Source organism: Canis lupus, chromosome 11 (assembly GCF_011100685.1).
Source record: "Canis lupus familiaris isolate Mischka breed German Shepherd chromosome 11, alternate assembly UU_Cfam_GSD_1.0, whole genome shotgun sequence".
Classification (NCBI taxonomy): Eukaryota; Metazoa; Chordata; class Mammalia; order Carnivora; family Canidae; genus Canis; species Canis lupus.
The window spans coordinates 57353260-57366912 of record NC_049232.1 but is presented as its reverse complement, the minus strand read 5'-3'; the positions used below and the strand labels follow the sequence as shown (position 1 = coordinate 57366912).

The 13653-nt window shown below is 36.4% G+C and overlaps 1 protein-coding gene across 4 annotated transcripts in view; it reads left to right on the top strand.

The window, feature by feature from the left end:
* The window catches only part of ERP44 (endoplasmic reticulum protein 44), a 94380-nt gene that overhangs the window by 22632 nt on the left and 58095 nt on the right, over positions 1–13653 (top strand). For all 4 annotated transcript variants that reach the window (XM_038552933.1, XM_038552934.1, XM_038552935.1 and 1 more), the window contains exon 2: positions 13060–13132. In XM_038552933.1, coding sequence (XP_038408861.1) covers positions 13060–13132 — 73 coding nt within the window. The remainder of the gene's footprint in view (positions 1–13059; positions 13133–13653) is intronic.

The following is a 13653-nucleotide window of genomic DNA, read 5'->3' as shown; positions in this document are numbered from 1 at the left end:
TATAAAAAGAAAAACAGGGTTTTCTGGATAAGAAAACTTGGAAGAGTTTGGATAAAGTTGATCCACTTGTACTTAGACATAACACTTTAACTCTTTTTTCTTTTTAAGGTTTTGTTCATTTATTCATGAGAGACACATAGAAAGAGGCAGAGACATAGGCAAAGGGAGAAGCAGGCTCCATGCGGGGAGCCTGATGCAGAACTCTGTCCCCTAGGACCCCAGGATCATGATGTGAGCCAAAGGCAGATGCTCAACCACTGAGCCACCCAGGTGCTCCAGCAATTTAACTCCTAATTATAGACCCTCAAAAAATGCTGCTAATATGCGTAAGGAAGCACATGAGTGTTGATGCAGCATTGTTTGTAGTAGTATAATCTAGAAACATTTTTAATATCTATCAGTAGAAATGGCTAAATAGTAGTGCTATATTCATACTATGTCCCATAGCATTTCAATCCACATGTATCATTATGTCTACATAGAAAAGTTACAAAGAAAGGTACTCGGTTGGCTCAGTTGGAAGAGTATGCAACTCTTGATCTTGGGGTCATAAGTTTGAGCCCCACATTGAGTGTAGGGATTACTTAAATAAATAAAATTTAAAAAGTTGCAAAGAGATATACTCCCCAAAAGGACCTGACTCAGTTTCATGGATGAATGCTTACAAATACTTAAGGAACTTTTATGAAAGCTTATTATGTGCTTTATATGAATTCTAAAAATAACACATGAAGTCCTATCACCATTATCATCCTCACCCCTTTTTTATAGATAAGTACCCTGTGGCACAAAATGGTTAATTTGCCTGGTATCAACCACTAGGAAGTGACAGATCTGGGATATAAATCCAGGCAATCTTCCTCCAAAGGCTGTACTCAACCACTATGCTATACTCATCCCTGTGCTATCTAAACTATTTCAAATTGTAATGAAAGATGAAACTTGTCTAATGATTTTTTAAAGACTAATTAGTAAAATATCTAAATATGTAGTAAATACAGTATATAAAAAGAGAAATGCAGAACAATCTCAATCATATTAACACTATCCTAGTAAAATATTAGCAAAGTAGCAGAATTTTATTAGACTGAAACCTGCAACTTTAGCAGATAGAGCTATTCTAAGAAGATAAGGATTATTCACTGTTGGGAAATCTATTTCAAACTTTTTTTTTTTTTAAGATTTCATTTATTCATGACACACACACACACACACACACACACACACAGAGGCAGAGACACAGGCAGAGGGAGAAGCAGGCTTCGTGCAGGGAGCCTGATGTGGGACTCGATCCCAGGACTCCAGGATCTGCCCTGGGCCAAAGGCAAGTACTAAACCGCTGAGCCACCCAGGGATCCCCCTCTGTTTCAAAATCTTACCACACAAATCAAAGGAATAGAAGCAAATGATATTGTTTACTTAATAATTTTTCAAATGATAGAGGAAAATATTCTAGATTAAATAATTTAATATAGAAAAATAAGTATAATTGGAATAAAAATGAAAACTTATGTGCCCTTTTCCATTCCTAATTTCTCCCTTTCTAGAAGTAACCCCTTTGGTGAATATCAGGTAAATCAGATAAAATATTTTAATGTATTCAGGTCATCTTACAGTGTTACTTAGCTGAAAAGTAAATAAAAATCATGCTATTATGTACATAATGTTTACTGTCTTATCCTTAAACTTTATAGAATTGTGCGTTGTTTTTTTCAAGTATAGTTGACACAGAATGTTACTTTAGTTTCAAGCGTATAACATGGTAATTCAACATCTCTACACATTACGCTCTGCTCACCACAAGTATAGCTACCATCTGTCACCATACAACACTATTACAGTATCACTGATATATTCCCTGTGCTGTACCTTTTATTCCTGTGATTGTTTCATCCATAACTGAATGAAGGAACATAACTGAATGAACTGAATGAATGAACATAACTGAATGAACTTCATCTCCCATTCTCCTTCACCTGTTTTGCCCACTCTTACCCCCCTTTACCCTGGCAATCATCATTTTAAACTTGTTCTTTGTAGGTCTAATTCTACTTTTCATTTGTTTATTTATTTGTTTTATCTTTTAGAATCCACATTAGAGTGAAATCATTTGCTATTTGTTTTTCTCTATCTGGCTTATTTCACTTAGCATAATACCCTCTAGGTCTTTGTTCCTTCTTTCTTTACCTGTATCTCATGGCAGTTAAACAAAGGGAGACAGGAGTGTGCAAGGGAGATGGAAACCTAAATTCAGATTTCCTTTAATAAGTCATGTTGTATATTGGCTGCTCCTTCTTCCCTGTTTCTCTGTGGGTACTTCCTTTTTCTTCCAGATGAACTGCTTATTTTCAACTACTTACCTCAGGATCCACTTCTCAGGGGATGAAGATAGGCTGTCATTTTTCCTATAAAATTTCCTATCTATCTCTTGACGTGGCTGCTTGCATTCCCATGGTGTCACTTCAGTTTCATCCATTGTTTCCTTACATTCATTGTTGGGCTTGATTAGATGGAGGTCAGGTTCAGTTTTTTTTTGGGTTAAGAATACTTCACAAGTGGTGCTTTTTATTTCCTATTGCATCCTGTCAAGAAGCATTAATATCTGGTTGTTCCACTTTTGGTGATAAGATTGCTTAATAACAGTGGCAGGGTAGTTGTTCTGCATTACGATGAACTCAAAGGTTCTTGAAAGCCCGGGCAAAAAGGGAGTATAACATATGGTGTAATCCTCATTGTTCAGTGCCTAGCAGTTATCTTTTGAGAATAGATAATGACTTTGCCAAGTACTATGGATGACTCTTCAATTAGAATACTTGAGAGAATCTTTTCTTTTTCTCTTTTTTAACATGAAAGGGAAATTAAATGATCTTGCTGGATGTTTTATACACAAACACACACAGATGTGTGTGTGTGTGTTATTCACATCCCTTTCCCTAGTGCCTAGTATAGTGCCTGACATGTATGTAACAGATGATTCAATGAGATATTTATGGAATGAATGACCTAACGAAAGAATATATGTATCTACATGTATGTAGATTCCCTTAAGTAACTTTCTCTCATCAGGTGTCCTGGATGAGAATTGCATTGTAGCATAAGAAGAGTAGTCATAATTTTCTCTTGGTACATATTTGCAAGTATGTGTTCTCGACTGTTACTTATAAGATCCAGTGTAGGTACTAATCTGGAGATGGATGAATGGGATGTTGTTTCACACCGCCCTCACCCTCCACCCCCTGCCTCTGTTTTTAGAGTGTGTACAGAAAAAGAAGAAAACAATTCTCATCTTAATTTTTCTCCCAATTCCCATGCTTTATTAGTACCGCCATTGCTAGAATTTAGAGTTTTAGAGGAGGAATATGGGATGATTTTAAGAGAAAATCCTTTCCATACATTGAGAAGATCACTTCCAGTTCTGAAAAGCTTTGGGCCTTTTTTGAAGGTCAGAGAAATACATTGTCTATTACAGGTAAATTAGATCATCCCGTTTTTTTTTAGTTTTTAATTTTAATTCTAGTACAGTTAACATACAGTATTAGGCTCTCATCCCATTTTTAGAATGTCGTGGGGAACAAAACAGGACATCAGTTCCTTTTTTAATAGAGTTGGCACAATGTCGCATTAGTTTCAGGTGTACAACATAGTGATTCAACAACACTATACATTATGCTCTGCTCATCACAGTGTAGCTACCACCTGTCACCATATAACACTGTTACAGTGACATTGACTATATTCCCTGTGCTGTGTCTTTTACTTTGGTGACTTATTCAGTCCCTAACTGGAAGCCTGTATTTCCCTCTCCCCTTCACCCGTTTTGCCCATCTCCTGACCCTTTCCCTGATAGTAACCATCAGTTTGTTCTCTATGGGTCTGCTTCTGCTTTTTGTTTGTTCGTTTTGTTTTTTAGATTCCTCATGTAAGTGAAATCACGTGATATTTGTTCTCCGACTTAGTTCATTTAGCATAATACCCTTAGGCCTGCCCACGTTGTCACAAATGGTAAGAATGCATCTTTTCTTTTTCTTTTTAAAAGGCTGAGTGGTAGTACAATGTGTGTGTGTACATACATATGTGTACACACATACCATAACTTCTTTATTCATTCATCATGGATGGACACTTGGGTTGCTTCAGTATCTTGGCTATTGTAAATAATGCTGCAATAAACATAGGGATGCATATGTCTTTTTGAATTAGTGTTTTTGTTTTCTATGAGTAAATACCCAATAGTGAAATTTTTGCATCATATATTTCTATTTTTAATTTTCTGAGGAACCTCCATATTGTTTTCTGCAGTGGCCGCACCAGTGTACATATCCACCAGCAATGCAAAAGGGTTCCATTTTCTCCACGTCCTCACCAACACTTGTTATTTTTTGTCTTTTTTAATTTTAGCCATTCTGACAGTAGGAGGAGAATCTTGTTATTTTGATTTGCATTTCCCCGATTATTAGTGATAGCATATTTTCATATGTCTGTTCGCTATTTGTATGTCTTCTTTAGAAATATATGTGTTCAGGTCCTCTATCCATTTTTAATCAGATTTGTGTGTGTGTGTGTGTGTGTTTTATAAATTCTTCATATATTTTGGATATTAAGGCCTTACAGATATATAATTTTTAAATATCTTCTTCCATTCAATAGGTTGCCTTTTTGTTTTGTTGAAGGTTTCCTTCGCTCTGCAAAAGCTTTTTTTTTTTTTTTTTTTGATGTAGTCCCAATAGTTTCTTTATGTTTCCCTTGCCTTAGGGGAGGCATACATAGAAAAATATTGTTACAGCCAATGTTAGAGAAATTAATCATATTCTTGTCTAGGATTTTTATGGTTTCAGGTTTCATATTTGGGTCTTTCATGCATTTTGAGTTTATTTTATTTCTTATGTTTTAAGAAAGTGGTTGAGACTTATTATTAAGCACTTAGTTGTCCAGTTTTCCCAGCACCATTTATTGAAGAGACTGTCTTTTCCCCATTGTATACTCTTGCCTCCTTAGTCATAGATTAATTGTCCGTGTAATTGTGGGTTTATTTCTGGGCTCTCTATTCTGTTCCATTGATCTATATCTATTTTTGTGCCAGTACCACACTGTTTTGATTAGTGAAGCTTTGTAGTACGTCATGAAATGACATCGGTTTTAGTGGAAATCCATGCATGATCAAATAACTAATGTGCAAGAAAAAGTACGAATTGCAGCAATTTATTTTTATTTTTCATTTTTTTAAAGAGAGTGGAGAGAAGGGCAGAGAGAGAGAGAGAATCTTAAGCCGGCTCCATACCTAGTGTGTGGAAGAAGAGCAGGAGGGAGAGAGAACGAGCAGGGGGATAGGGTAGAGAGAGGGAGAGAATCTTAAGTAAGCCCCACATGCAACGTGGAGCCTGACGTGGGGCTCAGTCCACAACCCTGAGATCATGATGTGAGCCAAATCAAGAGTCAGGCACCCAACTGGGCCACGCAAGCGCCCCTATTTTTATTTTCTATATTTGTTCTATTGGGAGAATTTGAGTTTAGGGATTATATTACTTATATTTGAATGATTATTTTGGGGGTATAGCATTTACTTTCCCAAACATGTCCATGTCCACCATATTTGGCTTATTTAATGAGGAATGTTACAATTGTTCTAATGTTTCTTTATAAAAGCAAATTGGTTCTGACTTGCCCAGAATTTGTATCACTTGCCCAAAAGTTGTATCACTGAGCAATTTAAGGGTTAAAGTAGCTTCCCAGTGTTATTCTGTACTTAGTCCTATTTTTCCCCTCTCTTTGAACTTCTAGTTCATTATAATGCTTCTGGGAATACGAACAGTGAGATGTGCCTCGATTGATACTCAGCTTCAAGGCTCTTACAGTGCTTGTCAGCCTCAGCTTTTTTTCTCTGGGGACCTTTCATATCTCTTAGCTCCTTGCAGCCAACTGAAAATCTCTGTGCTTCTGTTGCCTGCCAGCTTAATGCAAAACTGAGAGTCAGAGAAGTGGCCCCAGGGAGGAGAAACAACCTGGGTCCCATGGCATCGGGACTTCAGGTAGTAGTCTGGTTTGTCACTTTGGATTAGAATGGAAGAGAGCTATGGCCTGGTACATTACTTATTTCTTGCTATAGGAGAGACATAGTTTGTAAAGGGCTTTGAGACTCTCCTGACAGAAAGGCAGGGAAATGAAAGATTTAGCACAAATACACTAAGCTATTACTGCAGACTGCCTAGCAGATGTAATGTCGATTGAGAATGGTAATGCCACATGGAAGGAAACATTCTCTATTAAATTTTTTATTTTATGCCAATAATTTTCATGCAGAAATATCTGTTCAGGCAGTAGGCAGCATATGTAAAAAATTAGCATCTTTGTAAATTTCTAATAAGACTACAGGCTCCACATTTTTCTAAAATCAGTATTTTGCACGTCAATACGGACTTCTCACAATAAGTCTTGTTCTTGTATTCATATTTGAGGACTATAAACATTGTACAGAGTTTAAAGTGGGTTTACATGCTTGTGGAGTCATAGGCTTTGCTCTCTAAAGCAGTGCTTCTTAAACTTTAATGTACGTAGGAATCACTTGGGGATCCTATTAAAGTGGAGATTCTGATTCAGTGGGTCTGGGACCTGATATTCTGCATTTCTCACAAGGTCCCAGGTGATGCCAGTGCTGTTGGTTTAGGGGCCATTATTTGAATAGCAAGGCTTAAAAGAAACAAATACACAAATTCACTAGAAATAATTATTGTTTTCTAAACTCATTGAATAAATATGCTAAAAACACTTAAAGCGTAGCAAATAAATGCTTTTGTGACAATGAATCTTGCTAACAGAAATATCTAATAACCTCTTCTGCTTGGTACTCTATTAGATTCTGGTCCTGAAAGTCCTCAATTATTTATTTTCATGACTGGCTTAACACCTTAAAAAAATACAAGAAGTAGTAGATTTTTATACACTGATGTAACATAGTTATATATTCTTAAATGAGGATATTCTGTGTGCCAAAGTGTCTGGAAATATGTTGGAGTACAGCTGTGGGGGAACCAGAAGAAGGTTTAACTGGGAGCTCTGCATAGCTCTTAGAGGTAGATGGCTTTCTGTAGCAGGTAGGAAGATCACTTTTGAGGTTCCCTCTAAATCTGAGTCTGTAAATAATCACCTAGTGGTGTGCTCTTCACCATTACAAAATTAAAAACAAGTTTTAATAGACTTTATTCCTACTTGATAATGTTACTATCCTCAAATATTTTAAAAACGTTTGTTGGAGGGTGCCAAGTAGCACAGTCCATTAAGTGTCCAACTCTTGATTTTGGCTTGGGTCATTACCTCAGGGTCATGAGCTCGAGCCTTATGTTGTGTTCCACGTTGAATGTGGGGCTTGCTTAAGATTCTCTCTCTCTCCCTCTCCCCACCCCCCTGCTCATTCTCTCTCCCTCATTCTTTTCCTCTGTCTCATTAAAAATAAATAAATAAAATGTTTGTTGGCTCTTCCCATTTCTGAACCTCTTCCCTCCACTTCCCACCTCCAGCACCCTCCCTCTAAATTCTTAGTGTATCAACATCATCTGCTTTTTCATTCACTGAGTATGTATTTGAGTACTTACTGTATACAGATAGGTTATTGTAAAAAAAAAAAAAAAAAGGTTATTGTAGTAAATGATCTGGGGGATCCAAAATTGAATAAAGTGCAGTTTCTCTTTCAAGATACTCGGTCTCCTGAAGGAGGTAAAATGGCACAGATAATCTGTGTGAATCACAATCTGTCGACACCCTCTAGAAAGTGCTCTGTGGGTTCAGAGGAGAGAGAAATGAATCACTGGGGTCTGGAATCACTAGGAGACCCTTTATAGAAAAGATAGCTTTTGAATTGGGTCTTGAAAGCTAGATAACCTTTCCTGGCTGTTCCAAGCAGTGTGTTCCAAGAGAAAACCGCACCAGCAAAGTCTGGATGCAAGACAGTAAGGAGATGCAGTTTAGGAATTGTATGGACTGTAGACTCAATGCATTCTTGGATTTGTAACTTCAGGATTTGGACTGTTCGTTTGTGAATGACCCTTGAAGGGTTTTGTGAATTACTGATTTTATTCCCTGTGAAGAGCTTGGTGTCTCAGGCAGTGAGTAAGGCTAGTCATTGGTTCAGCAGTATTCACAGCAGAGTCCATCTTTATTCTCTATTCATTCTCATTCCATTTTTCCTTTTACTGTATATTATGTGGGAAAGCATTATAGACTTAACAATAATTTAGGATTTGTGAGGAGCTTGTAATTCCCTTCAGTTGCCAAAGCTCTCCTACAAATGGGATGACCATATAATTTATTGCCTGACCTGTAATAAATAATATTCCATGGCAACAGGCATAAGCTGGGTTTGTCTCAACAAGTTGTTTGGCCAACTAGAATGTATGATTACTCTGTACTTCATGTTAGTTGGAGGAAAGCTTATGGATTGGGGCAGTAGGATGTTATTTAGGAAAGCAAGTCCGTGGATGGTCCTACATGCTAGGTTAAGGATTTAGGCTTTTATACTGTAGACAGAGAAAAACCCTTGGAGCTTTGTTGGTTGGTTGGTTTGGTTTGGTTTTTGTATTCTTTTGGCAGATGATTTGATGTATGCAAAGCAGCATTTGGAAAGATTAGTTTGACCTCTGTGGGCAGGTTAGATTGAAGGGAAATCCTCAATTCAGGGAGTGTCTTACTAGTTCCCATTAAGGGTGTATTTGAATAGTAGCCACTTATGGGTTTAATGTACAAGGAAAATTTGTTAATGTATTTTTATAATTATGAATAGAGAAGCTTTAATAATTCACTTCAAATATGTGTTATTACTGACATTAATTCATACTTCTGAAGGAGATCCTGTTGGATTGGTGTCTTGTTCAGTGAATTTTTCTCGAAAGAGGCACAGTGCTGGGGCTTAGCAGTGAGTGCCAGAGCATTTGGTATATGTTAGCATTATAGCGCATATATATATGTTAATATTGTAACAATTAAAATTTGACCTAACAGAGTGCTTACTCAAAAAAAATCTTTAGAAAATTTATTTCTAAAATATTGTCTTTTATCATGTAACCAATATTTCAACTTGATGTCTGTCTGGAGAGAATGCTAATTTCACAGTAATTCCTATTCCTCTAGTGCATATATCCCCTTTTTCTATCCCCATGCATAAAATAGGTTGGACTTTTGAGAGAGGAAAGTTATTTTCTATGGGGGGAACCAGACAGATCTCCATGAAGAGGACATCAATCTTTGAAGGATTGAGTATGTAGTAGTGGCGAAGAGGACACTGCAGGTAGAGGAAACATTTTATGCAAAGAGAAGGGGTGGGGCACCTGGGTGGCTCAGTGGGTTAAGCCTCTGACTTGTGATTTCTGCTCAGATCATGGTCTTATGGGTCATGAGACTGAGCCCCTCCTGGGGCTCCGTACAGGGCAGGAAGTCTGCTTGAGAGTCTCTTGTTCTCTGCTCCTCCCCCACCTCATGTGCTTATTCTTTCTCTCTTTAAAATGAGTAAATCTTTTATAAAAAAGAGAAAAGGGAAAGCAGAAAAATTGTAGGTGGTGCTTTGGGAAAAGCAACTGGCTTCTGGGTGACTTCAGAAATGCTGTGGAAATAAGAGCTGGCACATGGCATCACCATCCAGTTAGGTGGTCATGGAGGATACAGGGAAGTTTAAGGAGATAAAGTTTTTTAGTGCTCAAAGATAGCTCAATTAAAAAAAACCCTTCTAATGGAAGAAAATATTCTTTACTTGTTGAAGAAGCTCCTATTTAAAGCTAGTCTGTCACTTTATTTTTTTAGTGAATTAGGGTACAGTATTTGCCATTTCACTCATGTGCTTTTTATTTTTTATTTATTTTTTATGTGCATTTTATATAAGATCACATTACTTGACACATCTCAGACTGAAAAATTTTTTTTAAAGATTTATTTATTTATTCATTCAGAGAGGGCGAGAGAGAGGCTGAGACACAGGCAGAGGGAGAAGCAGGCTCATGCAGGAAGCCCGATGTGGGACTCGATCCCAGGTCTCCAGGATCACACCCCGGGCTGCAGGCGGCGCCAAACCGCTGTGCCACTGGGGCTGCCCCTCAGACTGAAATGTTTAATATTTGGTACAAAAAAATGCATGTGGGTATAATTATCTACTGACTTGTAGATGATTAGAGATGCTTTTCAGTTTTCTTGGCAAGAAAAAGAGCTAATGAACTGAAGAGAATGACCAACTTACAAAATACCATAAGTTTACATCTGTATATTTACATATGTTGTCTAAATATTCCATCATTAAAGGCTAAAATTCTCCATGTCTGTTAACATCTTCTATTCAAATGTCTTTGTAGGTTTTTGTTGTTTCTTTTAAATAAAATAAATTTAAAAGTTTACTTTAAGTCTTAATTTAAAAAAATGAATGATTATGCTCCCTCTCTTCCTGGTCTAGAGCTACTTGTCTTTATTTTATCTTTATTTTACTTAAGCACTAAAGCATTTGACACATAAAGATGTTTCCCTGGGAGGATTTTGTTTAGGCTTAGGGCTGACATGAAAAAAAAAAAACAATTTGTCAGACTAGTGGAGCTTGCTAACAATTTAAATAAACAACCTGTCTTTCCCTTTATACTGCATATTAATAAAAATGTTAATGGTAAAACACCTCTTTTACACCCTACAGGGTGGAGAGAAGATTGGGTCAGAGACCATTTTCTTGCTTTGGGCCTCTTCAACACAACTGTTAGCTGAATGCGGCTTGTCAGTTGCGTGCTTATTAGCATGATTTTTTTTTTTTTTTAAGATTTTATTTATTTATTCATGAGAGACACACAGAGAGAGAGAGAGAGAGAGAGAGAGAGAGAGAGGCAGAGACACAGGCAGAGGGAGTAGCAGGCTCCATGCAGGGAGCCCAATGCGATCCCGGGCCCCCTGGATCAGGCCCTGGGCTGAAGGTGGCGCTAAACCGCTGAGCCACCCAGGCTGGCCAGCATGATGTCTTTGTACTAACAGGTATTTAATGCAGCCAAATTTGATTGTTGCCTTGCTTTTGTTATCATCTGGCATGTAAATATTTTTGCCATGTAAATATTTCAGAGTCAAAAGCAGTTAAATTTAGAATATACTTCTCTGTAAACATGCTTTGATGGATGATGACTAACTCTTCAAAAGTGGGCTTCCTTAGATTATATAACTGAAGACGGTTATCTGTATTTGACATTTTTCTCCACTCCTTCTCACCACTATTTGGAGAGCTCTTCAAGGTAGAGCATGCCATGCCTTATGCATTTGTGCCCTCAGTATCTAGTAGATGCTCCATAAACGACTGCCAGGTTATTTGATGACTTGACTTTTGATAATGACCAACTTTGTTGCTTTATGATAATATTTTTATATCACCTTCTTGAATTTTTCAGCACAATTCACTCTGAAATCTTGTATCAGTGTAATTGGCTTTGTTAAAAACAAAACAACAGGGCCCAAATAGTTACTTATTTAAGCCCCATGTTACCAAACTAAGGCTTAATTACAGTTTTGGCTTTCCCAGAAATGGAATTTCAAACCAGTCAACCAGGAAATGCCTGATCTGCTATAGTTCGGTAATAATGCCTCATAGATACCCTGCCATCCCCAAAAGGAAAGTGACTTTGCAGTAATTAACCCACTTTTTTTTTTTTTTTTTTGTCTAATAAAAACTTCTGTTTTCCTGCTCACTAATGCCTTTATTTTATACAAGTCCTTGGAGCTCCATTTCTCTCTGTTAGATTGGATGCTGCCTGATTCACATTGATTTTTGCTCAGATGAACTCTTAAGATTTTTAATATGCCTCAGTTAATCTTTCAACAGATTGCACAGTTGTCAAGAGCTGGTCATACACTGATGAGGGAAGGATCTGTTGATTGTGATATGGATTAGTGAGGGAATAGGACTAGTGAGAGAAGTCTCATCTTTCCAGTTAATGATTAGGGTGTTAAAAATAATGAGATTAGTTATATATGTCAAATATTCGGATATTTTTAACATCTTAATTTGCTTTTAGCAGGTTATAACTTATTGGTTGCTAGCAGAAATAGTAATCCACCTTTGGGTGCATGATTATGGTAACTTGAAAATAAGACTAGTGCTATTTGGCTTTTCCTAAGAAAATAATAAGTTAATAGAAATATTTCAAATATTTGGGCTTGTTTACTTGCCAGCATCAACATGGCTCTTTATACCATTCAGAAATTGAATTGTTGGTAAAGTAAAAACTTTTTGGGTTTAACTACTAAAGTGTCTGTGAAATGGGTGGGCAAGGAGTAGTCTTCCCTACCTCATCAGGGCCTGACGTTCATTGTCACTCCATTGCCATGGTCCAGTGAATAGATTTCCATAAACACATAGGGTGTTAAAGATGGTGCCTGAAACTACACCAAGGATTACGTTTTGAACTAAGTGAACAGTTGCTAAAGTAGTCTATTTTATTTTGCGGATGGCAAGCTAATATTTTCTTTGATGAAATTTGGGTTCAATATTTTGGAAGTAGAAAATTTGTATTTTAATAGCCTCTTTAATAGTCTCTCACTGAGCACATCGTTATCACCAAAATGTGAGATGAGGCAGGAGAGGCTTTTGGTTCACAACTTGAAAAATCTTTCTTTAATTCTTCTCTTTATTATTTTGTTTTATCTGAGAAACATGGTAGGGATAGAGTCAGCAAACTTAGCTTTGGTTTTGTATTCTTTCCGAATTGATAATAATCCAGTAAATTTTTTCTTGTTGCACTATAAAGTTGTTGAAATATTAATTTAAAAGAATGAATTAATTCTTAATTTCTTAATTGTTTAAAAACAATCGCTTTTGTGTATTTGGAAATATAGGAAGTCTTATTTGATGAGTTTCTAGGCTTCAGAAGTTAGTACTTCTATTTTATTGATCTAGCTAAGGGTAAGAATAATAAGATAATAAAAATTAAAACCAGTTGATGAATGATTTTGTAAATAACAAGTGGAACCAACTTAATTAATAAATTTTCTTTTTATTAGCCTTTCTGTATTACTTGCCTTTTATGGAAACACTTATTAATTTTGCATTTTTAAAATTTCCAGGTAACCTGGGTTTTTACTCCTGTAACAACCGAAATAACAAGTCTTGATACAGAGAATATAGATGACATTTTAAGTAAGTACCTCGATATTTTTAAAGAACACTTTTTTTTTTAAAAGAGCTGGTTTATATACAAAAACAAAGTTAAATCTCAATTACGAGAACAGTTGAGGAGCTGGCATTCTGATTAGCTTCATGGTTTCCTGAATTAACAAAGCACTTTTGGTTTTGATTTTTAGTAAGATTTCTTAAAATGTGTAAGTCTCCTTTCCTGTGTTACAAATAAACTTTTGGTCTTGTTTTATTTCTTTGCCTTGTCTTAAGTACTACTGTTAACAATTCATAAAGTATTTTTGCAAGAGCTTACTTACAGGTCAGCAGGTCCCACTGTGCAATAATAAATGTTCACACAGTGGGAACTGTGTTACTAAATGATCTTAGGACATAGTCTAGAAATCTTTTGTCTTTTTAAACTTTTAATTAATTCACCCCCTCTGATCTCTTTTATTGTCATTGGCTCATTAAGTTAAGTAAATATTTTACTGAATGCTTTGCTGACAGTGCGAATATGGATAAAGCTAACTTGGGAAAAACAT